The 26601-nt window shown below is 43.1% G+C and overlaps 1 protein-coding gene across 16 annotated transcripts in view; it reads right to left on the bottom strand.

The window, feature by feature from the left end:
• Window positions 1–26601, bottom strand: part of tacc2 (transforming, acidic coiled-coil containing protein 2) — a 36467-nt gene that overhangs the window by 4134 nt on the left and 5732 nt on the right. The window contains exons 2-17 of one of the 16 annotated variants that reach the window (XM_080288222.1): window positions 25312–25950; window positions 21431–21709; window positions 10192–10298; window positions 7915–9313; window positions 7694–7729; window positions 6225–6282; window positions 5912–6119; window positions 5502–5551; window positions 5229–5338; window positions 4800–4953; window positions 4235–4381; window positions 3855–3896; window positions 2955–3014; window positions 1325–1354; window positions 553–693; window positions 379–455 (exon numbers count right to left, since the gene is read on the bottom strand). In XM_080288222.1, coding sequence (XP_080144348.1) covers window positions 379–455; window positions 553–693; window positions 1325–1354; window positions 2955–3014; window positions 3855–3896; window positions 4235–4381; window positions 4800–4953; window positions 5229–5338; window positions 5502–5551; window positions 5912–6119; window positions 6225–6282; window positions 7694–7729; window positions 7915–9313; window positions 10192–10298; window positions 21431–21709; window positions 25312–25950 — 3537 coding nt within the window. Of the gene's footprint in view, window positions 1–378; window positions 456–552; window positions 694–1324; window positions 1355–2954; window positions 3015–3803; window positions 3897–4234; window positions 4382–4799; window positions 4954–5228; window positions 5339–5501; window positions 5552–5911; window positions 6120–6224; window positions 6283–7693; window positions 7730–7914; window positions 9317–10191; window positions 10299–21430; window positions 21710–25311; window positions 25951–26601 lie in introns of all 16 variants that reach the window. The other 15 variants (XM_080288221.1, XM_080288237.1, XM_080288223.1 and 12 more) reach the window with 15 other exon arrangements.

Genomic DNA, 26601 nt, shown 5'->3' with positions numbered 1-26601 from the left:
TGAATTTAACCTAGACTGATCATCATGAAACAAGTGTAGCTACTGCTAGTTACGAGCTCAGTTGAGCATAACCTAGGATATTTTCTCACATATAACTTTTTAACAGTAAAACCTCTACATTTACATCACATGATCTCCATCTATTTATCTCTACTCCTTGCCAACAGGACGAGGTGTTGATTTTTTTAAATGGCTATCCAGTCTCCCGTTAATCATGGCCTTGTCTGACACCTTAAGCGAGATAAACCGCTTGAGAGGTTCGGCGGTTGATAATGGGCGGAGTCCGAAACACAGCTAGGTGTTAGATTCATGCTTCAGTGTCTGCGTGTGGGATCCTGGTGTATGAAAGCGATAACAACCCAAGGTGTCTCTTCTTACCTCATCTCCACCACTTCCTGTCGACTGTCTTCATACTTCCTCTGCCACTCCAGCACTTCTTTCTCCTTTGTCACAATCTGAGGATGGAGACAAAATCATTTCATTAAATGTGAGATGCAGACTTAAAGGAACAAACAATGACTTACGGAGGAACAAGAAATATTTTCAGGGCACCTCCTCTCGTGCAATTCCCAAAGAGTGGTCCAGTTCTCTGGGCAAGTGGGGACTCTCCCCTTCGATGTAGCTGGCCGTGGTCCTGGAGTACAGCGAGTTCTTGGACACGCCACTCTCTAGTGAAGATGACACGTCTCTGTGCTGCTTCCGGAAAGCAAAGGAGAGGAGAGAAAGGAACGCAAACATAACCTGTTACCAACGAGGCTGTGGCAACCGCAGGACACCCTCGCCCTCAGGGTCACTCGCACATTCTGGACTGAACCAAACTGCTAGGCAGCGTCAAACTATATCAAAATGTGCCACACAGCAAAAACAATACAAAATGAGGCAAGCCAGGGATGTTCTTGAAGACTTGGTCAGCTGCTACATGATTGGATGAAACAGTCTTCATTGCCACAGTATTAGCCGTGTTATTGGCTGATGCTGGCCCCAGCCGAGCAGTCCTGGTCAACTGCTCATTGAAAGAGCTTGAATGTGATTGGGTCCAAGCAAGACAGAGGGGAAGGTGGGCAGCAGCTGATAGTATACAGGAGAGGGAGGTTAGGGGGGGGCAGATTGGGCAGCAAGGGATAGATATGTTAGTCTAATGTTAAAGCATGTTAGAGCATAGTTAACAGGTCTTACCCGTTGTTCCTAGAATCACAGGATTTAACTCATTTTTTTACAGCTACAGAGACTGTAATGTGATGAGGGCTAAGGTGAATCAGAAAATCTTCAGGGTTAATCATTAGAAAGAGTCAGACTTTGGATCTAAAGTATAGACACTACAAACCCAAATGCATCTCCAAGTGTCCGTTGCAACCTATGACAAAATAAATGAAAGCCTCCTCACTTTATCATATTAAAATACAGTTGTTCTAGTACCACGTTTGGGTCCCTGAAAACTCTGAAAAGGATTTAGCTATCCTTGGTAGATAGGGATTACAGGAGGATTTGATGATGGGGGGTCACAGGAGACAAGGAGAGGTCTACCGCTACTTTGGAAAGAGTTAAGTGTTTGGTCCGGCTGTACAGCTAATTGCATTACTTCTCTGAACAGAAACGGTCAAGTACATATAACAACAAACATCAGTCAGATACTGATTAGGTTTTTATCTACCAATACAGAAAGGTTCAGGTTCAGAGACTTTAAGGAAACAAATCAAACCTGTGGTTCTTTGGTAAAGCTGCAGCAAGAATCCGCTAACAAAAAGCCCCTTTTAGTAAATCATCCTGAATCACATGTTAAATAAAGAGCTTTTTTCGTTTAGTAGTACTTCAGGCAAATGTCACAGACTTTTCATTAACAGCACTGACTGTACTGCATGGGACAAAACATGCAGGATTCAGATTTTTAACGATAACCTGCTTTGTATTTGTTTTGCGAGGAAAGACTCACGTCTATAAAGCCTCAATGATGCACCTGAAATACCATGCCAAATGCCATGAACTAAACACTCAAAATGTTCACTGTTGTTTATCTACTGAAGTGAGAGCCAGGTTTCAAGTTGGAGATGAGTTACCATGGTAACCCAACCTCAGCTGAGATGCACAAAGTAATGACTAAAAAATAGAAAAAGGAAAATAAACTGGATTGTTTAATTTCTGCTGCCTTACTCATCACTGAGCAATGTCTGTTATGTTGTGAGATGTGTTTTCTGCTGGCACACTCTAATAATCCTCCAGAAACAGTCTGCACGTCAGGTACTACATGTAATATACTACATGTACTACAGGTAATGCAAAGATGTTTTGGACTGGCTAAAAAACACACACATGATATCAGCATAATAAATAACACATTAGTACGCAATTTCAGACACAGACAAGGTGAGCACACTGAAATCTAACCTCTCTTTACACGAAATGCCTTAATTGTAGATTTAATGCTAACAAAAAAGACCCAAAAACACAAGTCGAAGCCACATCCCCCAAAGACAGAGAGGACTGATTATTAGATGCACAAAGGCTACAACAGACATACTACATAGCTGTAACTGCACATAACAGCTCACAAAGAGCTTTTGGTAGGCAGCAAATTAATGGACTCTCTGTAACTTATGGATCTATTAGACTAGACGATCTAGTGGAGTCTGCAAGAATTTGGATGACAGTTTTGGCTTCACAGTCCATTACTAGGAGGCTAAAGTGCTGAATTTCAGCTATAATTGGAGTGCAATTACCTTCAAACTCTATGAATAATAGCGTTTATCGCCCTTATCTTGGTTTTACAAAAAAGTAAGCTATAATTCTTAACCAGTGCAGATGTGAACACCTTTAATCACCTTTAAAGCTTATATTCAGGACATTAATCTGGTCTGCTGACATACTGAGCCATTAAAACTATGTGTTTATAATGAAGTACTTGGACTGCGCTATGGGTGGACGTGAACACATCACAGGGGGAACTATGTTGCGCTTACTTTGAGTAAGGGTGAACCGTTGATATTCCACCGGCGAGTACTGGGTTTCTTGAGACGAGACTGTAAAATGCGTGGGACAACAGAATGAGACATGGAAGGAAAGACGTAGGTGGGAAGTGCGTGCCCTGCTCCAACTCTTGCAAGAGTTTAAGTTCAGAACCTGCCTCAGAATTTGGACCAGCAAATTCCCAGGTACTACTTACCCTGCCTAACGCTGTTTTGTTAGTACTGTTAGTCAAATAGATGGACCAAATCACAAAACAAGAATGTGACCTGGGATTTGGGGAGGTGATCATGAAACGTCAACAGATCTGCACCGTAATATGTAACTCCTCAGCTGCCGAGTCTAATGTGAGACATTCCCAGTCACATTCATGCTGACGTAAGTTTCTCATGAAACAGGCAACATGCATGTTGCCCAACATGCATCACAAAGGCAAGGGACTAAGACACAGCACTTGGTTCCTAAGGCTTAATGGAGCTCGCTGGTAGTCAGGGTGGGAGCTGGGACGCATCAAGCCATGTTAGAGTCCAATGTGGGGACGCGGAAGGTGGCGGGACTGTGGATGCAGCTGTACAGCCACCATGTTGATAAGGCCATGGATTCACAGTCACACTCAAAATGGTGTGTTTAAGGGGAGGGAGAGGCAGGCTGAGACACACTCATGCACACACACACACACACACACACACACACACACGCACACACAGTCACGCACATGTGCATTTCACACACACCTGCGTTTCGCTAATCCCTCATTCAAGATGCATCTTTTGCTCTTGCAAACACACTTGTTCACCCACACACACACTTGCATACAGCAGGTGCAGGCTGACTCAGCGCAGTACCTGGGGGGTTACAGTGGAGAGGGAGGGGCACTGAGAGATGTTTTTGGCTACCTGCAGAGCCTCTATCCTCAGGGCAGCAAGCACCAGCTCCTCCTTGGCCGCACACATTGGGAGGGCCGAATTTCAGTGGTAAGGGAGGAGAGGTTGCAGCCCAAGAATGACAGAGTAAGAGGGAAACACATGAAATTTGAGTTGATCTGCCATCTACATTTTATGCACCAGTAATCTATTTTACCCAGCAAGCTAAAAAAAACCCTGCAACTTATGGAGGAGGAGGAGGAAAAAATGGGAAAATGAAAAGGCAGGATGTAACACAGTGACACAACGGGGAATAATGTTTTGTACAAAAACACACACAGAGACAAATATCAAGGCCCAAATATGGGTCGGCAAATTTATCAAGTAGGGTCTTGTGTGGTTTCTCAACACACCTGCAGTTTTTGGGCGAATGCTGTGGGGTTGGTCTCAGCCAGGTCAGGCTCCAGGTACTGCAGGGGGTCGTCACACTCAGACAGCCTGTCTAACAGGGGCATGGCCAGGGCTGGCGCAAGTGCCTCCACGGGGCCCTGGCTAGGGGGCTTCAAGGGCACCAGGAGGTATAGGCAGAAGGGGAGGGAGGAGGGGGCAGGGGGACAGCATGGCAAAGCAAGCGCTGAGATTTTTTTTTGAGTGGCAGCATTGGGAGGTGGTTTGCTGAATCTGAGCTGGGAACCTAGTGTGACTGACTGGCTTTTCATTATCAGTGACAAGGATTTAATAAGAATCCCTGTGACTGATGGTGTTCACTTTGGAGGGCTGAGTCACAGCCTATGACAAAGCATTTACAGCGTGGCACTGTCTCCCCCTTGTGACTAAACAACAGCATGGTGCAAATGCTCCGAAATCAAAAAACATGACAGTTTCCCCTTAAATGGTAATGACTAGACATGAGTGTAAATTACATTTATGCACAACAAATTAACTGTAATTAAATGTCCGCAAAGGCACTTGACTTACCTGCTCCTCCATCTCGGTGCTCTGTGTTCGACTGAGCACCTCGCTTTCTCTCTTCCTGCCCTTGTCTGCAGCAGAGCCCTCGGGGCCAGGCCGGGAGCTGAGCACCGGTGTCTTCATACCTGCTGTAATCTGGGCCTCCATCTCTTCAAAACTCCTGCACAGAATGAGAAAAACCCAACAGGAGATGAGGCGGGGAAAGGCACGGCATGTAATGCATCGCAGATGATGGACGACAGCATTAATGAAAACATTGCTGAAGGAGCTGAAACGAATACATTATACATTATTTGTGGTGTACACTTAGCACACACGAGAATAAGAAAGGGACTTAAAAATGCAGTGTAAAACTCACATAGTATACGTTAACAAAACCATTACGTAGTACAGCAAAGAAACAAAGTTGCAAGCGTAACAAGTAAACTATTTTACCCTGTGCAGGGGGAGCTGGGTTCAGATCCATGCGCACATGTATTTTTGGTTAAGTTGTCAGATACTGAGTCCAACTTCAAGTACAAAGATGGCTTCTTTGCAGACGGAGGCTAAAAGACACACAAGGTTAAAAACAAGAACGAAGACTATCTACTTTTAAAAGCTAAAATATCATATAGCACACAAACAATGTAAAATAAATGCTATAAATACTAAAAGTAGTGACCATAAGACAAGCTCAAATACAATCTCTCTGTAATATTAAATACTCACTGGGGAAGAGGAGCCAATCTTCTCCATGTACTCAATTTCATAGTCTTGTACTGAGAGGGAAAGGCAAAACAAAGCATTAGATACAGTAAACAAAATGAAGAGACGCATCAGTGGTGTGCTGAGCTCTGGTTTGACGAGTTCAGAGGACGAAGCAGGGCTGTTTGTTTTCCCATCTCTGACCCAGATGGGGTGAACCAGATAGCCTCTGGGAAGCGTTGGCTCTTGCGTAAGGTCAGAGGGTAGTACAGAATTGGGCCAGCAGACTTATATTGCTGCCACAAGAAAAATCAATAACACAGCAGTATGAATAAAAGGTAAAGTTTCTGATTCATATACAGTATGTAAGGATTTATCCAGACATAAGCTCTGAACTACCGAGAGTTACAGAGAGTCAGACAGTTATGCCTCACCTGGAGTCTCCTTAGGAAGGCTGTTCTCATTAACAAAGGATGTAAGGTCGCACGGTTGAGGAAAGTCTTGCTGGTCAGAGTTTAAATCTCCATCCATGTCGTGCAGGGCTGCCCACTTATGACTGGTGGAGGAGGCTAGTTTCTCCTCATCTGTGGCATGGTCATCCTGCTGGTGAAGGGAGGAAGGTTCATCTGCGGGTATAAGATCCTGCGACACAAAAAAAGGCGGCAGAGAGTGATGACACATGAAAGAGGGAGAAATGCACATAGATAAAGCGGGAGAGCCAAGCGAGATTGCATATCAGATACATACCTGTGATGGGTCAGATAAGGGTGATTTCTTTGGCGACCTCTTCACTCTGAAAGTATTACTGAGGGGATATAAAAAGATCCACTGTCAAACTCTAGAGTCAATCATTATCTGTATTTAATTCTGCATTTGCTGCACATTTATATAGCATTTGTGTAGTCGTAGATGCTAAAATATGAGCTAGTTGGAAAGACTGGATTTTGCATAAAATCATCATTGCAAAAAAACATTAATTTGCATAGTTCATTTCCACATGTGCAACAGTGCTGCTTACTGTGTGTGGCTGAAATGGATAGAACAGTAAATGCTTCTGAAGAGGGCTGAATCTATAGTTAGTAACTGGACAGTGAAGAGTAATGGAAAATTAATATTATGTTATGAGCAGCTTGGTTTTCCAGGTTTAGTGATCATGATGATGAGGTAAACAATACTGTAGCTTAATTATTAGAACTTTGCAACAACCTTTAGAAGGAATTATCCAATTTTACACTTACTTACACTGTAAATACATACAGTCACGTGCAAAAACAAGTTTTCACACGGCTCTATGCAGTTTTCTTTTTTCTCAGACTTTATCAGTCTCTCACATTGTTGTGGAGGAATTTTGACCAACCTTTCTTTACAGTGCTGCTTCAGTGATGATCAGTTAATCAGGTGCATTAGCAGCACCTGGCTACTACTTACCCCCTTAATTTTTATCAAAGCAGTAATGATGTACTTAGTTTTTCACAGGACTGCATAGACCCTGTTGTTTTTATGCTCAGTGTTTAATGTGTAATGCATGCCTGAATTAATAAAAGGGTTATGTATCCCTGTAAAAATATATTAAATAGCAGTAGTATCAGATACAGTATGTGGTCTGAGCCAAATTTGCTCTAATTCACATGCAATAAAACATACTGTTGACATTGTACATGTTTTTTATGATATCTGGGTCCTTGATTAAATATTATCACTAAGTTGTAGTTCACTGCATTAAAAGAAAGGTAGCTTCTGGTCCAGCCTGTTTCAAACTGTATGTGATCCTGGCACACGCTGATACACTGTAGCTTTCGTTCTTTCCTCAATAGCAAACAATGAACACCAGAGGGGGCACCAGCACCTTCTTTGTTAAACACTTACAACTGGATACAAATGAACAAAATTATTGCAGATACTTCAGTGTAAAAAAGGAAAGCAAAATAACAAAAAACAAGAGAGTTTTTCACCACTATCCATCCATAAGTCAATAGAAATATAGCATTAATTTACTAACTGGATCTTCTATTGGAGGGATTATGGGTGATTTAAACTGGCATGGATACTCCAGTTAAAATGGGTACGTTTCTGATGAGTTTCAGTGATTTAATAGCGAGCGCAAATGATTTTGATGTTTCTGTTAATAGGGACAACAGGGCAACATGCTGGTTCAAAGAGGGCCAGATTGAATTAGAGGGCAAAAGGGTGGATGGCTGTATTGTCCCTGTACTTACAAAAAACAACATAGAGAAGACACACCCCTGGACTTCCTGTGACATATGAGAATACACAGACACAGGTGACAGACAGACAGACAGACAGACAGACAGACAGAGGACACTGGCAAAACTGGCTAGAGAACCACATACAAACACAGACTAACCTAAAATCCTCACAGACTGATGCAGACTTTTCTGTGAATAGACAATCCTCTGGTAATACAGAGTGAACTTACGATTTGATGGGAGTTTTCTTCTTCTTGGCAGGTTTGTTCTGGTTCTGGTCCTCTAATTCCCCGAGGTTGTCATTTTCAGTATCATTGTCATTGGATGACAGTTCAAATGAGGCAGAAGTCTTAGGAGGGGAATTGGCCAACTTGTTGGAGCTTTTGAAAGGGTCTATGGAGTCATCAAAGTTATAAGGCGGCCTGGATAGTTTGGGGGAGTTGGTGATACTTTTCCTTGAAGTAAATGGATTCAAGTTTGGATCTTCATACTTGTCGAGTTCAAAGGTGTAAGATGCTTTAGTTGCCGGGATTTCATCCTCGTTGCTGTTGTGAGATGCCGGAGGAATGTTGTCCAGCTGCTCTGTCTGTGCTGGAGGCGCCTTTTTCAGCCCCAGCTTTGGTTTCCTCAGAGGCATCTTGGCACCTGGCTTCTTGCCTAGCTTCTTAGGTGGAGGAGAGGCCTGATGTGATGCCTCACCACTTTCCTCGGAGTAGTCAAACTCCAGTCTTAGTGACTGACGCTTGGGTATAATGGGCTGCTCCTCAGGATTCGTGACTGGCTCTCTAATAGGAGCGGGTGGACTGGGGTAATGTGGTTCCTCAGATGGGACGGGGGGACTCTCTAGAGGGGTGGAAATGGGGGCACACACAGGCTCCTTACGACCCAAAACAGGGGAATTGACAATTTTACTACCTCCGGTTTTAAAGGGGTTGATGTTCTCAAAGTTGTCTGGATCCCATTTGTAGGAGCCACTGGGAGGGATGGGGGTTTCTTCTTTGTCTGCTTGACTTTCAGGGAGGGGTATCTCCTCCTGGCATAAAGGTAAGGCAGGAACAATAAGGCTCTCCTCTTGGGTGGTATGATTGGTCTCCTCTGGCAGGGGAGGAGGAGTCTCAACACGGGTCTTTCTGGCTTTTCGCTGCGTTCCTCCAGGACTCGGTGTTGCAGAGCCTCCTTCAGTTTCCTCCTGAGCCTGGAGAGGGCCGGCTGTTCGAGGTTTCGCCCGCTTCTTAATTTCTGGGGTGCTGCTGGATGAGTCTGGCCTTGGGCTCTCTGGGTTAGAGTTCTGTCTGAGAAGAGGCTTTTTCTTTACAGACCCAGGACGACCTTTCTTGGGCCTGCGGAGTGTCCCTGGGGCACTCTCAGTGCCTACACTGAAAGACTCGGAGTGTGGACGGAAACCTCCTGAAGGTGATCCGTCCAACAGAGCAGAACTATCTAGTTCTCCTCCCTGGAGGCTCAGAGAACGGGTTAGAGTGTGAGTCGTTGATTCTGCAGCAAAAAAGTCAATGTTATATGTACCACTGGCAGCGATGGGCTTGTTTTCATCAAAAGTATTTGACGCAGAATGGCATGGTAGTTCGGCTGCAGTGAAGTCAGATGTAGGATCAGTGATTGAGGTGTCTTCTACTGCAAAAGGAGATTGAAAGATGTGGAACATAAGACAAAGATTTCTAGAGTCTAACTAATCCAACCATTCAGTCGAACATAACATGCTTTTTCTTGCTTGTTTTTTTTTTCGAATCAGTGAAAAATACCAAAGATACAGTTATACATGCATGAAATCATATTTTTGCAAGGTGATTGCCAAAGAATAAAGTACAGTGAAGACCCTATCATTTTATGGGGAGGCGTTTTAGCCTTTTCTTGATAATCTTGTCAAAATTGATGGGATTTATGAATACAGAAAAATATGGTCAGATTTTGATCCACCATACAGTACCATCTGGTAAGCATCTGAATGGCAACAACTTCATTTTTCAGCACGAAACCTTTGCTAAGAGTTCAGGCTGTGTTGAAAAATAAAGATGGTCATACCAAATATTGACTAAGCTCAGTAGAATTGTAAAAGCTTTATTTATTCCCATCTGTATTTGCACATATTTTAATAAACTGCTGGGCCTATTTCCTGCTTTTCTGAAAAATATAAAGAAATGAGGGGTGAAGTTTTGCACAGTACTGTAGATTATGGTAGAATTTGTGATTGTCTTTGTGTGACACTTTAAACTCTAGAGATGGATGTGTTATAAATAATTCAATGAATGTCCCAACTGGACAAAAAGGCATGAAAAAAAACACATAAAAGAGAGAATAAAGTGTCCCCAGAGATGTAGCTCTGAGCGCTGTAGGCTGACACGGCAAAAAAAAAAAGGCAGATTTAAATTACAACTTCATTCCACTAGGTGGTGTAACAATCCATCCAGTAACAACACTTTTTCAATAGTGAAACAGCTTAAATCGGTATAAAACTAAGCAAAGGTCATGAAATAATTGTCCTGCTGTACCTTTCTCGTCAGATGTTGTTTGCTTTATCTGAGGCTCAGCTGGAGAAACAGCCTTCACTGGAGTTGTAGATTCAGGGGTCTCAAAAGCGCCATCAGAGTCTGAGCTCCTACAATAAAAGATGAGGAAACATTAAGTGAAAGGTGCTGTGAAGCAGGCCGATACCCACTGGACTATAACGACCCATATCAGGCTCATTAACATAAATATCCATCCATCTCAAGAAAAAGGTGAAAGATAATATCATCACGAAGGACAGAATTATTTTCCAGTCGTGCAGCTCTAATGTTATTCTTTATGTCACGGTATGTTGGAGGTATTTTTAATCAGAGGCTACACAGTTTATTACACGCTTGCAGTACATCATGTGGGAATGGCAGTAAGAGTATTTCCTGTCATGTGTGATGGTTTAAAAAATTTAAAAAGCTCCAGGCTATGATGAGTTTATGTTTTCATTTCTAGGTGCTCCAATGAGAATGCTGAATCTGCAGTGAGGTGACAGATAACGACACGCCTGAGACAAAGCATTACCTTACACAGCACACACTAAGACTCAAATATACCAGAAAGCCTCAAGAGCCTTGATGAGATATGACAGCTATAAAATACAGGAAATACACAGGAAATACGGAAACACCTGAATTAAAACAATGAGAAATTAAAGCTTTCTGCGTGCAAATAAAGTCTGTACATCTGATCATTCTCAGCAAAACACACTCAAGTACACAAGTGGCAGCGAAGCTGGAAACATAGCCTGGCTACCCAGCTTAATGCTATGCTGATCAATGGATTATCTGACGGTATATGATTCCGGTCCCCCATCCTGTCTCACCTCTGTCTGACCGGTTCCCTGGCAGCCCTGATCATGCTGTCATGACGTGAGCCCCAGGAGAGACGGCGAAGGAGCCCCAGAGCCGGATCAGCGTCTGGGCTGTTCCCGTCTCCTGCCCCACCCAGCAGAGTGTCCCAGCCCCATCGAGCCCACTGCAGTGGAGACAGAGCCTGCCACGCACTCACTGCCATGGTTGCTGGTGGGCTGCACCTCTCCGCACCAGAGCTACTGCCTGACACACAGGTAGGAGCCCACAGATAGGATCCTGGATGCAGCCTTCCCTCTGCCTTGTCTCTTTCTCTCTGTCGTCTAGTATCCAGATCTCTTTGTCTCTAATCTACAGTCCTTTCATGCTGCTCTTCTTTGTCATCTGTAGCCATATCAGTTTGTCTCCACTCCTGTTCAGTAGGAAATGCTGTCTCCCAATCTAAATGCGACCGCCTGCAGAAGCCCACCTCCAGCAGTACACTATATTCTCTCTCGCTCTCTCTCGCTCTCTCACTCCTCCATCCCTCTACCCCTTCCTCCTTTTTTCCTGAAAATCTTTGCTATAACCACACTGCACAGGTCTAAAACACACCAGCAAGTTAAACCTCATTCTCTTGGATTGTATATTATACTGTACTGCAATAACACCATTTCAACTGGCATGTAATATATGTTACAGCACCCTTTAATCTTTTTCTATTCATACTGTCCATTCCTGCCTGAATTCAACAAATTTTGCTTTTCTTCAAGCAAAGACACACAGAGATTTACCCCCCAGGCAAATTCCAAAGCTTTCAATGGCTGAAATAAATGTCTACCATGAATGAGAAGGGTACATGGGACACCACTTAAGCCTTCAATGTGGTCAATAATAGAAACCAAGCAAGCTAGCAGTAATGTAGCATTACATTACAGCAACAGCAGATACTGCTGTAACAATATCGCATGCATCTAAAACATGAATGTTAATACACCAACAGCATATCAAATATTAGGTGGGCGTAATTAATACTTGTTTTTTTTATCTTAACTCTACAAAGGTGCTGTGATGCCAGATGAGACAGCACATGGTCTAGATGTGAGACAGAGCTGTAATCTCTGTGAGGGCCTAGTGTGTCCCAGCAGGATAAGACGGGTATGCCTACAAATCCATCTGGATCAGTCACTAGTAACTGCTTTGTACATTCAGGTGGTCAGGCAGGCAGTGACACAGACAGCTTCAAGGACAAGGACCCACTTACAGGGAGTAATATGCAAAGAGCAAATAAGCTTACAGACCACCGATCTAGGTTTACTGTACAAAATAAAGCCACTCAGTTAATTCATTGATAAAAAAGAAATTTAGCCGCCTAGTTAATGTTTATAAATTTAAAAAAAAATCTCAAAAGCTTCTACTTTCCAGATGTATGCAAATAAAGCAAAAAGGCAATAACAAAGTAATTAGGGCTCATTTCAGAGCTCTGTTTATGTCCTTGTGGATAGCATTTTTCATGCAACTGCAAACACAGTGTTGCTATGGTAACTAGAGGTTGCTCGCGCCATATGTTCCACGAATACGGAAGAAAAAAAGCTGTCTGGATCCACGCTGTTGAAAATACACACACAACCTAAAAAGGCCCCCACAGCTGACTGAGTGAAGTATATTATGATACGTGAAATGCTATAAATGCACACTGTAGATCTACACAGAGGTAAGCAGCTGTTGCATCAGCATCCTTTTGTTCAAAGCTCATTAGGAAAAACATGATCAATTTCTATTTACTTTTGCTCTATTACTTAATCCAGTAAATGTCCTTATTGGCCATCATTATTCTAATTTATTCCACTGGCATCTATTCGATCAAACACCGACAGAATTTATATAATTAAATGTGGATATCATGGAAATTAATAAGATGAATAATAATCACCGGGGAATGCCCACTGTGTTCATGCAACCATATCAGCAGCAGCTCCTGTGCTACATAGCAGCTGATGAAACGTAGAAAGAAGATGAGCAGGGTGTGGGAGAGCAGTCGGGAATATGGGGACGAGCGGAGACAAAGAGAGCAGCAGTTAATAGCAGCCTCTCGCAGGCTGAGATGACTGCCTGGAGACAGAAACTCTGCAGCGTGAGGCAGGAAGATGCTGCTTTTCAGACAGCCAGCTGTGTCGCTGCTTCCAACCGAATCCAACGCAGTCTGTCTAAACAGCTTTCAGAGCGCTGGAGGGAGAGCCGCCGGGAGAAACGGGGAGCAGGGTTAAAACCGACACAAAAACAGAATCCGGCTCAAAAGAATAAATTTTAAATTGTAAATTGAGACGAGCAATCGTCCGTTTTTTGCAAAAAGAGTAAATCTGCCATTGTCACTAAAGAGAGAAATAAGGAGACATGGAATGAGATGGGGGGGGAAAGAAGAAGGGAGGGAGGACTAGAGGCAGGCTGATGGTCTCCAAGCTGCTGTTTGATTAGCCTTAAAGGATTAGCTGCTGCACACTCCCTCCATCAAATCTTGACTGTCATACATCCCCAAAGCTAAACCTCTACAATTCATTACATCTTTGTTTTCTGCTCCTGATCCAGCGATTTTTTTTCCACTCTCAGCTCTGCACGGGTTTCAGCATCGGGCAGATTTGTGATTTGCTTTTAGCATTTTGGCCAACAAAGAACCTACTTCCCCCCCAACAAAAAGGGAAAGAACAGTGTAAAGTAGCAGTAGCAATAATCTTTATCTTAATCTGTTGGATGCTTCATAGCAATTATGAGTGACAAACTAATTATCACCAAAGAAAATAGATAATGAAAAAGGCACAACTTTTACAAAGTGTCTTTTCTAATAAGGTAACGCTGTGTTTTGATCTATACTAGGAACAGAGAAGGAAGAGGAAAATATGGCATCATAATGAAATATAGAGGCATACTATGCCTGTCCTAGATAGTTTAACTACAGAGGCCAACAGAGGGAGCTCCGACACATTTATCCTACTGATGAATGAGTCTGAATATGAAATATTGCATCATAGCCACTGTACGCTACAACCTATTTTCATTTTACAAAAGCACGTGCACAGTTTCTAGGATGGGATTAACAGGGAGCAGCCTGCAGAGGATTTACAGTGGAAAAAAAAACAAACAACTATGACATCTGCAAATGATTACTGAACCTGCACTATCAAAATAATCTCTCAAACAGCAGATGGTTTGAAGTTTTCGTCTCTCATCTCCATCCAGGCTGACGTCAACTCTGATCAGCGATCACCTGTAATCTGGGGTCATTTGTCCAAAGTCTCAGAACAAGGAAGCCATTAAGATAGAATGTCAGGCTAAGATAATCTTTATGAGTAATACCACACTTAGCCTAATCTGACCAATGACTGTAAGCAGATGGCGCATTAAAAGGCAACAGGCCAGGCTGACGCCAGTAAAGCAGGCGATCGGCAAGTAGGGGGCTGCAACATCTCTCTCCATTTGGATTATGAGATCAGATGCTTGGTTCGTTCTCCTACCTTGGAAAGCAAAGGTAGGCGAGAGACAATGCCCCAGTCCTCATTCAGTTAAATTCAATTTTATTTACATAGCAGCAAATCACAAAAACTGTCACCTCTAGATGATTTATACTGTAAGGTAACGACACTACAGTAATAGACAGAAAACCCCCAAAATCAGACGGCACCCTATGAGCAAGTACTTGGCGACAGTGGAAAGAAAAAACTCCCTTTTAATAGGAAGAAACCTCCAGCAGAACCAGGCTCAGGAAGAAGCAGCCATCTGGTATAATCAGTTAAGGATGAAGGGAGAAAGACAGGACATGAGAACCAGAGATTAATAATAACTAATGATTAAAGAGCTTGGACTCTTGTTTTACATTTTAAAATAAAATGTGACTGAAAAGAACTAAAAGTCAGTAATTTGGTCTTTTTTCTTACACTCCGATTAGTAACATATAATGTTTTGATGTGTGAAAGCTTCTTATTAGTGCCTTAAACAGTGTTCCACAACTGATGGAGTAAAGTAGAAGTCGTACTATTAATGGTTGGGAAAGCTCTGCACACCTTTAAGAAAAATAGCTGCTGACTTTTATTACAGCTAGCCTGTGATAAAAGCTCACAGCAGTGAGTTGTGAATATTAATACAAAAGTATCCAGTCCTCCGAGGCCTAGACTTTGTAGGACTTTAAGATGAAAAATGACTTTATTATGCCATTAATCTTTAATTTCTACAGCACACAAACACCAGCGTTCAGTCCATTTCCCTGATCTCTCTCCTCTGTTGCTCCCCCGGGCGCAGTAGTGTGTCTGAGTTATAAATAAAACAAAGCAAAGTGGAGCACTCTTGCTCCGTCTCGCTCCCTCTAACTCCCTTTCTCTCATCCACTGATATTCCCGTGGTAACTCCCTCCCACCCCACACACGCAGCCACACACACATGCAGCGTGTTCTATTTCAACACAGTCACCACGTCCCACTCCCAGCGCGTCAGACGCGTCCTCCTTCCCAGAGAACGAAACATCACCCCACCAGCTTCCCAGCAGTACTTGCTGCACTGTATTCTGGCTCTGCTGAGCCAGGTCTCATCCGTACTGTAGTCGCAGGCAAAACGATGTGCATTTGCATGCACACGTGCTCCGATTTCCTCATCCTTGTTGACATCACAATAGCAAACAACAAAACAATACTGGCATCCTCAGCTGGCTACACAGGAGCGTTACAGGCTGGAAAGGTTTTGTGGGCAGAATGCATAGGGAAGAGCTAATAGGCTGAAGTGGGAAGGTTTCAAAAACAACAACAACAGAGGAGGGAAACAAAAAAGTGAGCCACAGGGATTGTCTTCAGCCTTCATCTCTCAGCCGTATCAGTGACATAACCAACAATCAGCCCTGTATGCACCTATAGTCACAAGTGACGGCACACTGAGCATTCGTGTGGCATGAAAGACTAAGGCAAAGCCATGAATTCATAGAAAACAAACACACCACATGTCAGTACACCTCAGTTCTCAATGGATCTATGATGTTGTTCTCCTTGTTAATGGGTTTGATCACACCTCTGAACATCTTCAGACGCCACACTGAGCAGCGATGCAAGAGTTAAAGTTAAGTTCACTCACATGTGTTCTTGAGAGGGACAGGGACTCTGTCCTTGCTCCATGGACTCGTTGGCTCCCATCCTCAACTAGCTCAGCACCCCTGCCCCCCCCTGCCTCTTCCTGTTCTCCGGCCACCCTCCACATCCACCTGCTACCCCCAAAACTCCTTCCTCCTTTTGATGGTGATCCTTGCAGAGCAGGCAGGCAGGGAGCCTGTACCGGAGGCTGGCTGAGCGTACAGTGCTGCAGTGCAGAGGATGAGCGAGCTTCTCGCATCAGGAGCAAAACACGGGATGATTAAGGGCTCCTCACTTTATGCACATCATCCCCAATCCTCTACACCTCTACAGACGGGGAATGTTCCTGCTTCACATCTGGCGTTAAATAAAGCTACAGGAGGGAACAAAATATCCAAGAGCAGGATGTAAAAGAGGGAATGAAGCAAAACAAAAAGGATGTAAGTGTAATCCTGTTTTCATGCAAGTCTCTCAGAGGTGCCTCTTGTCTCTTTGGTTGCTGAGATCGCTGAGCGGTGTTGCTGCTCTCGCTGCCTCCTCCCCCCTCTTTCCTTCACTCTCTCCCCTGACACCAGCCTCCTGTGCCTTTAAAAAGACAAGCAGCTTTTCTTTTCTTTTTTTCATCTGCTACTGCAACTATGGGGGAGCCAAACAATAGCAGTTTCTCCCCCCAAATCCAGTCTGATTAAGAGACGCTTTCCCCTTCACTCTGTTTGTCCCTCACTCCCGCATTACCAGCACCTTGCAAATTTGGCTCTCTCCTGCCAGGGTCCCTCTGACTCGTGCAATGAGCTGCATAGTGAAAATGTCATTTTTGTGCCTCCTTTTCACACAATGGAAGCTTCCAGTACTCGGCTTAGCCAACCAGAGTGATGCACGGGGTAAACAATAGACTCTGAGAAACTATGCGTGAGTGTGAATGTGTGTTATTCAACTTCAGCTCCACTATAGTCTTCCCTTGAAGACAGTCGAACAGTGCCTCTATGAAAAAAAACACAAATTATAAAAACAAAGAAAAAAAATTTTTTTTAATGCATTTCTGTGTGACATACAAAGAATGGAAATAAGAGTAGAAACAATATATTTCCTACTGACTGTCAATGAGCAATAGGAAAGAGAGGCACTGGAAATATGAGAAGAATAAATCCATTGTAGACTCATGGGAACGTGAGGAATTGAGGACTCACTACAATAACATGAGCCCGAGGGACTGGTAGTCACAGTGAGTTGCTGTATTGAGGTATCAGGTATCTTATCTTTGCCTGGGAGGACAAAAAAAACACAATGAAATGGGGAATCTCCAATTCCGCCCCCAAAACCTAACACAGCATTTGAAAGGGGGAAGTGTTTGCATGTAAACATGGGAGTCCATTAACCCTGATTTTCACAAAGAATATCGATGTGATCTGAGACTCTGATGGGCATGACAATCGATATTCCACGACCCGAGGGGACAAGCAAACTCAAAACCCACAACTCACAACACAGACCCCTTCTAAAAAATATTGATCGCCCAGTGTTCCCCCAAGATTGGATGCTTTGGAAGGGGGGCAACACGAAAGTGGGTGGAGACTGGGTGTGCTGGGTGGGAGCATGTATAGACAAGTCTCCCCATCTGGCATTATGTGGAACCTTCACTAGGTCTTTTATTGCACTTAGAATAATATGTGATGTTTCATCTGAAGAGTGGAGAGGCTTTACACAAAGACAGAAGCATGGTGAACATGGTCGACACACAAGGTAAAACCAAAAAAAGAGGAGAGAGCCTAGCACATCTGGAAAATGGAAACTAATCTCTGTGCAGAGAAATTAAGTAAAAAAACAAAAGAAGATGTTATTTCTATTCTTTTTCTACTCCTTTTGAGACTTCAGCACATACAAGTTCTAGATGATTCCATATACAGGCTGTAGTATCTAGTGCAGTGCTGTTTGTGGAGTACATGTTCCTGTCATATTGAATGTCTGACATAAACATCCACCTTTTGTCGCAGCTTTAAAGGCCTGGCCTTAAACTTGAGCTTCGACTGCACGCTGAAAAAAATGAAGAAATGAAAAATTCAGCAGACTCAGGCACTGGAAGATATAGCTCTGGCAGATTTATCTGAAAAATTCATAACGCCACTCAAGAAGAATCAGGTCATCACAATCCATATATACAATATACATATGTATATATAGCCTTGTTGAAGTCCTTTCAAAATGAACTTTAGGTGTATTAAAAATCCACAACATACAGCTTTGTCTGCATTAAATATGATTAGAAGAATGCAGGACATGTTGGAAAATAATCATTTAAAGCATAACTAGAATTTTATGATGTAGAAAGCTTCATTATGAAAGGAACTTCAGTGTAGCGGGTCCACATTGAGAGCAAGTAAAGTCTCAAAGTTAAAAAACAAACAAAACCAATTATATATTGAATAATGTGGCACCAAAAAAAAAACTTCATAAGAGACCACAAAAATTTGGCCCTCAGCAGTGAGCTGTAGAACGATCCATGGCTCTGTAAGCAGTAGGGGGCTTTTTGCTTCCATGGGTCACTGGGTCACTGCAAATCAAAGCTGTACTGAGAGTTCGCCTCCTGATTGGAGTGTTCACCTCCAGGTCACAACGCTCCCATCCACTGTGCACGAGGGGTCACCGACAAATATGTTACCAGTGACAAAGCTGTGGCAATAATCGAAAATGGGACACTAACTCCGCATTTGTTCATGTTTGTAGTGTAACTCCTAAGTACAGGGAGACTGGAATAGCTATGCTTTCGTTCCATTAAATCAAGAAGTTCTAGGATACATCTTACAGGAATCTTGACTTTAGATGACGACACATGCTCCTCTGATCCTCCTGCCTTAGAGCTGCTGACTGAGCAGAGTAGTCTCAAGCTTTAATTCTTATATGCCAAGAAAAACCTGCATTCCTCCCATTAATCACTTGTGGGACTGACTCCTCGGGTTGGCACTTACAGTACACTCCTCCACCACACCTTGAGATTCAGTGGGATTTCTTTTTGTTTAAGTAAAAGACGAGAGCAGGCGAGTAAGTGGAGCACCTCAAAATGAAAAAGAAGCTGTTAAATTGGAGCTGAGATAGCCATCAGTCTAGTATCCTGATTACAGTCATGTGGTCACGTAAAATAGCGGCGAGAACACATTTGCCACAAACACATTTCAAAGAAGAGCGTGAGTTGTTTAAATCCTATAATCTTGCTTTGTCCATATTCTGAAATACATGAATTGCCAATTAATGTAACAGCATGGGAGGAGCTTTTGTTTTGAGGGCTTTTGCCAGAATCCCGTCAGCTGTCAGGAACTTACTTCACACAAAAAAGCATGTCTCTAAGATGTGTGGGAGGCTTTAACGGATTAATTATTCAGAATATTTGTTTTGGCTCTGTTGCATTCATCTCAATGTGATATAATTATTACTCTTGAAAATCAATGAGTCATTTATGAAAAAGGGACAAAATATAAGTTTGTTTTTGTTTTTTGACGTATTGGCATTTTCATTACCTCATAGCTATAAAGGTCAATTTTCAATTAAAAATAGTTTTAATACTGCCCAGTGTATAAGTCAAATTAATGTCTAGGAGCAGAGAGGGTGTGGCACATGCACTCTAATACTATAATAACCTGTGTTTAAGAGGTGTTTTTGCAGTGCACATAACTCAAAACGCAATCTACAGATTAAATTTATATATACAGCCGCACTGGCACTGTTGCTGTGCGTGCAGATAAATGGGAAACTCGAGCATCCAATCAGAATATTCAGTCAATGTTGCCGCACTGGTGCTCCACTCCTCTCCAGTTCTATCTAACAGGCCTCTCAGATATAAATAATGTAGCATCAATATGCTCGCCTTGCATTCTCAAAATCAACTCTTAGTGAGGGGTATGCTCACAAAGCTGAACAGTCACACAGTTTACATCTGCCACAACCAAATGTGCAGAAAACAGGTTTGGTCATTTGCTCTAATTGAGCATATGTGCGTAATCCGGCACAGGAGAGCTGAGGTGTATTCATGTGTGCTCCAGGTTACTGCAGCATCCAGACGGCAGAGTGCAGACACAGTCTGGCAACACAACATGAAGACTGGACTCTGCAAACCCTCTGCTGGTGGTAAATGACACTGCAACAGGGAAAGTGGCTGAGTCATTCCTTCTAATATAATAAAGTCTATGATACAGTTGCAAAGGCCAAAAGCGGCTGCGGGGGAATGTTTAAATGAATAAACTATACTTGAAACAATAAAATAGTAATCACAGTGTCAAGTAATTCAGTGAGAAAAATAATGTTTCTTAAGTTGAAACAGCCAGTTAAAGGTCAAGATATGTGCTATACCACATTAAAGGACTACTTGGTTAGATTGCACTGCAATAGTAAAAACTGCAGAATGTTTAAGCATCAATAGGTACATTTTGTCTTGGTGTTTCTGCTATTTTCACCATTAACAAGCCACAATTATACAGTATGCATTTGGCTTTCCATGACCACTAAGTTCACATTTTGCAAATCTTATTTTCTTTGAGTCCATGTGGTGGACATGCATAGCAATGGTATACTGTAATTTTGTCAGTGGTGTAATGAGACTGGGTGTTCACATAGCTGTGGTTCTTTATATAGAAAATGTCAACAATGCTGTGTATCATTTATCTATATATGGCCAGCACTGTCAGGAAATATATGTCACAATTTTTCATATAGGAATAAATCAATATTTAAGCAAACACACCTAATGCTTTCTTGCTGACAATTAGATATGACTGATGCCACCTTCATAGTAAATATGAAGCAGGAGCTTGTAGCTAGTTAGCTTAACTTAGCCCGAAGACACAAAATATAACCCAGTTCTCCCCAATCACAAGAAAAAACAACACATTTTATCTTTTTTTTCTTGGTTTGTACAAAGGATAATAGTGTCTTTTTTGATGTGCGTCTACTTCTCACTGGAAAAAAGTGTGCAGCCACCAAAGACATATTCAAGCACACAAAGATATGCGAAGACAGAATATAATAAGAATATTAACCACAATGCTAAAATAGTCCTTTAGCTTTGAATATTTGAACAGGATAGATGATTGATTTTGACTAGTTTTCTGTTTAGTACCTCTAAGAATCAAGACTTGTTAATCAAGTGTGCCAGATGTCAGTTTAATGCTGTAATTTGACCTGAACCTAATGACAGTTAACAGGATAAGGAGAAGACTACTTTTTGTGAAGCACGCTAAAGAGACAAGTGTCAGCAAATCTACGTCAAGGACTGAATGAGAACACACAGTCACATCACCTTTTTACAAGTGCCAAAAAGATGAAGAGGTTCAGGAGCAGCCACATGTTCATACCTTAAAGGGATATGGCAGGGTGCAGAAGCGGGGTAAACATCCTCACAGGGGTCAGCAGAAGATGCAGGAGGGGAGGCAGGGGCTGGGTGAGGAGGACAGGGGGACGCAGGCGGGGTTGGTAGGGCTTCAAGTGTGTGACCCTCTGGAAGTGTGGGGACGGAGGTAGGGAACTCTGCGGTGTCTCGGAAGTGAGTAGGAAGGAGGTGGTGATCGGAGGGTAGTGGTTGAGGAGAGGCGGGGGCCAGGTGACCGCTTTCTACTTTGTCACCGAGGGAGGGCCTGCATGGGAGGGAACACAAAACATCAACAAACAGACCAAAACAAGAAAGCCAAGTTTGGAAATTTGGAGTTCCCACTCAGTTTTTCTCCAAATTCCCATCCAAATGGCCCATGAAGTAAACTCACCACAGAGCAGAGTAAATGTAAGGAGGATCGCTCTGTTCTGTGCCATCACTTAAACCTAGCAGCGACTTGAAAAACAGAAGACTCGCTCCAACCATCCTAAGAACGTTTTGTCACCTCTCTCATCGCTCCCCTTACACGATAGTCCATGCTTGCCCTACAGAGAAGTAGCCCACTTGAGGGAGTGCGGCTCTGTCATCATCGGCCACCTGGTGGAGTGGATTTGGCACTGATCCAGGCCCTGCTTATCAGGAGTGGTAGGCTCTTCTAATCTGACAGGCAAGGCGATGGACGCCCTTGCAGCTGTTCCCCACTTGGGGCATGCCTCCTGTTTAGTGCTAAAAATATCCCAGTAGTCGCTTCTGGAAAATAGAGCTTCACAATGCCTCCATAAAGTAAAGCACATGAATCGTGTGCTTACGCTCAACCATCTGCTGAGCTGCACTTTTTAAATGCCCCTGCCAGCTCGTGTCAGACTGAAACAGAGCTCAGTTATTCGCCCTCTCTCTCCGCAGCAAAGCCTGAACTTAATAGCATTTAATGAGGGTGTGTGCTTTTCTTAAGGGCGCAGCAAGTTACAGGTTACATTTAACAATGTGGTTATTATCATTCCACTACAAAGCAGGGAATTTTCTAATTGATGCAAGGCCACTGCATACATGATTTTTAATGTTCTCTGAGTTCAAATCAGATTTTTTTTCTGTTTTTAATTTGGTCCCATTCCTCTCTTTTTTTTTACCCACAATTAGAAACTTACACCAGAAGGCCAAAGCTATACATGTGCCAGCATCTGCGGCCAACTTGGCACATGCAGTTTGAAAATAGAAGCATAAAAGTGTCATAAAGCTCACTGCTGCCTCCGAAGATGGACAAAAGCAGTCCTGGGGGGCATGAAGACAAAAACATTTTGTATTTTCTGACTCGCTGCCTTCTAAATGTAGCTAATATCAGCTGACCCGCTCAGGTTAACAGCTGGCGATTTCCAGCCGGGTTCTGCCTCCAGATCCAACGTGCATGAAGTAACAGAGGCTTCTCCTTCCAGAGTGGGATGAACAAATTAGATGGAGCACATGTGCTCATTTACAGCCAGACATCAAACAGCTTAGTTCTACTGTTGGCATTAACACCTGGAGTCTGCTCAATACAGAGTTTACTGTAAGTAATTCAGCTGTGCGCATTACTCAAAGGCACCTCACGGGCAGTTCAAAGAGAGCACAGATATGACAATTCTCAGAAAAAAGCACCGATCCTCTAACGCCCATGCTCATGACTTTGCCAACTACAGCATTCACGCCAAACACACGCACACAAGTTGAAAGCGACCAACAAGAAATAACAAGACACAAAGTCCAGAGAGTGTGTTTAATGAGTGTTTATAAGGATGACTGTTTAAGAACACACGAATGCGCGTTTCATAATCATTAGCCAATGCTGAGCTTAAAGTATTATTAGGCAGGCATGAAAGTGGGTTTTTTTTTTACTCCACTTGTGCCGGCACAGGCAAATGAACCTACTATTACCATGGCAACACATCTATTTACAGTACAATGTGGGTTATAGGACATCCTACCTCTGTTTTGAGAAATATCCCACATTCTGGGCTAAAGAGTCACAGCTGTTTTCCTGCGTTCCTCAACAGAAAAAAACTAGCTGTGCTGCTTTTTAGAAAAAAAAAATTTATATGATACTTTTATGTAATGCAGTCACGAGCCCTCAATGTTTCCTGGAAGACCCAAAAACATTTATTAAATCACAGAGCTATGATTTAGACTGGATTTATGGACAACTTTGATTGTTAGTGTTGATCTTTACCATTACTGAGGAGATTTCCAAGGAAGCATAACGTGTTCTAACCTGTTTTTTCTTTTAACATGGGAGGAGGTGCACCTTTCATTTCACAACTTAGTTCTGGAAAAGCCTTCTCTTCCCTTCGTCTCTCTCTGCTCTTCCCTCCCCTCCACCCATCTGGTGAGGTCAGCAGAGGCAGAGCATAATTAGAACTAGTTACCTACAGACCATCTGCTGCATCCACCTGGAAGGACGTACGCAAACACGCACACACATGCACACATAAAACTACCAGAGCTACTGTTTGTCAACTCACCCAGATTTCAGCCATCACACGACTTCAGAGGTTACAGTAATTACAGTAAGCGATGGAAATGACCTGAACTCCAAAACAGCGGAGCCGATGACCGCACGTCCCAGTCCTCCTCTCCTCTCTCTTTGACTCTCGGACTAACTCTGTCAAACAAACTCGCACCGCAGCACATGCTCGAGTGTTTCTCTGAACCCTGGCTTTTGTTCCACTCTGTCTGGTCTGTGCAAATGACTTCAGTGGGGCTGAGTGCCTGCCCAAATTCCTCCCACTACAAGCTTCAGTTCACAAAGCCGCACAGACTGAGTAGGACTGACAGCTCGGACAGCCTTCGGGGGCGGAGAGAAAAAAAACACAATGTACACACAGACACACACACACACACGCGTATCATATCATATATCATATGCTGTCACGTTTGTTTCTGTGGCACATGTACGCAACAGTAACTGTATCTTTTGATGAAACCTCAGGGAAATAACATTCTTCCTTTTTCCTGCTCTGAACAATGCTGTGTGGATCCAACAGCAGTGATGGGACAAGTGTTGAGACTGACAGGCAGCAAGTGCTAATCTGGCATGTGGGATGGCTCCACGGCATGTGGTCGGAGACAGTGACAAATAAGGGAATTTGAGTTAATGAAGATAGGCCGAAAGGGATGGATCCCACGGAGAGGTAAATGGAAAAGCATTGTGCTTTTACCTAATTCTAGTGAGAAATCTGGCTTTTCGCTAAAGGAATTAGTCAGTCCAACTTGTGCTGCTGAAATGCTTACATTAACACTGACTGATACACTGCTTTACAGCGCTTATTTAACTTGGAAATTTCAACAACTACATATAAATCAGTATACATCTGAGATTCGTATTAGTTCGTAGGCACTGTTAAACCTCTGTAGACAGAACAGTCACCCAGACACCGTTGAAGTGTCTGAAAGCCAAAACAAATCCACCAAGGTTGTTTTCCAAGCACACGGAAATCAGTTTTAAATGTGTGGCACGCACAGCTGACCTGTAAAGCACATGTCCCCCAAAGCTCCCTATTTTACACACATCTTCGCTCCAATGAAATGCATCTGATAGATCAGTACAAAGGAAATGTTATGACAAAATCTCCTTTGTTTGAATTATAAATGATCTCCAGTTGGGAAATCACTAAACCACAAAAACTTCAGATCAGCTGGGGGTTAAATGGACGTCTTTTCTTGAATCCAGACCCCGAATGCGGTGTGAAGAAGAGCGAGTCTGTTGGTTAAAGGAGTTTCTAAGGAAACATTAGTTGGCTGTTTTACTTAAAGCGGTGAAATGTGTTTCCACTGGAAACTGTGGGCATCAATTCAAAAATATGACAAGCATGTGATACAGACAGTAAAAACACTCACCCACTGTCCCGTAGCTCTGCAGCCGGATCCTGAACAGCCTCTGTCGCTGCAGTTTCCTCAGCTAGGACTTCAGCTGGCTCCACGGGCTGGATGTCTAAAGGTTTTTCCACTAGCTCCACTGGCAGCTCGCTGACCGGCTTCTCCTCTGACTGTGGGGACTCTGTAGTCGGCCTTGTTGTTTCTTGTTCTTCATACTTTGCTGGTTCTACGAGCTCATTATCATTAGCTGTTGGTTCTGGGATCTCATCTGTCCTTTCTCTTGCCTGTTCCTCATTCACTACTTCTGTTGAAGTAACTTGCTTCCTTTTTGGTTCTTGAACCTCATCTGGATGCTCTTCTTCTTCTTTCTTGGCTGCTTCTGGAAGCTCTGCCTTTGTCGTTTCTTCTTCTTCTACTTTTATACTCTGCGGTGGTTTGGAAAGCTCTGCTATCTCATGTGCTGATTCTAGGAGATCTCCTGCCTTTTTTAAAGGTCTGGGAAGGTCTACTGGCTTCTTCACAAGATTCACAGGTGGGATCTCTGCTGTCTCCTCCGCTGCTAGTTCTGGTGGTGGGGTCTTCTCCTGTCTCACGGGAGCTGCTATCTCCTCAGTCGGAGTGAGAAACTCTTGTTGAGGAGACTCCAGAGATGGAAAGGGTCTGAGAAAAAAACAACAGAAGAAGAGAAGAGGTGGGGGGTTTGTTGTTTAGTTTATAGCACATGCTCAAGGAATTACTCACAAATCAAAAATGTGTGTGTGAGCAAGAGGATGTGTGTGGGTGAAGTGCTCTAGGTATGTTGTTGTATTGTGTTGAGCAGTGTGTTTTGTGTAAGAAAGGCTCATTCTTGCCCCGGGGACCAGGGACGATGTCACGGCTGATGTCACTCTTTGAATATAAAGGGCTGCATTACTTCCATTAGACTCCAACAGGCACAGTCATCTGACCCGAGCTCGAGTTAATACAAAGTGCAGCTCTGTGTTTACCTCCTCATTCATATTTATTGTCACACTGCTCTCTGTAATATCCCTTCAAACAAGCCTTGAACATGGTGCTACTTGAATGCTAAGTTAGGGGAACAAAATGCCAGAAATCTTTGGTAAAAGACACACAAAAAAAATGTAGCTGTTTGTCCAGTTCATAATTCGTTCCTTTCCTCTTTCTATTTTCTTTGCCTTTTCACGCTGAGCTTTAACATGCAACATGATGCAACATCTGTATCACTGTGAGGTTCTGACTGCGCTGCTCTGATCTGCAGTTCCTAACATATTTGGCTCATATGATCATTTTAAATAAGCACACGCTCTTTCG

Source organism: Astatotilapia calliptera, chromosome 13 (assembly GCF_964374335.1).
Source record: "Astatotilapia calliptera chromosome 13, fAstCal68.1, whole genome shotgun sequence".
NCBI classification, from domain to species: domain Eukaryota; kingdom Metazoa; phylum Chordata; class Actinopteri; order Cichliformes; family Cichlidae; genus Astatotilapia; species Astatotilapia calliptera.
The sequence above is the reverse complement of the archived record's forward strand: the minus strand, read 5'-3'. Positions and strand labels throughout refer to the sequence as shown.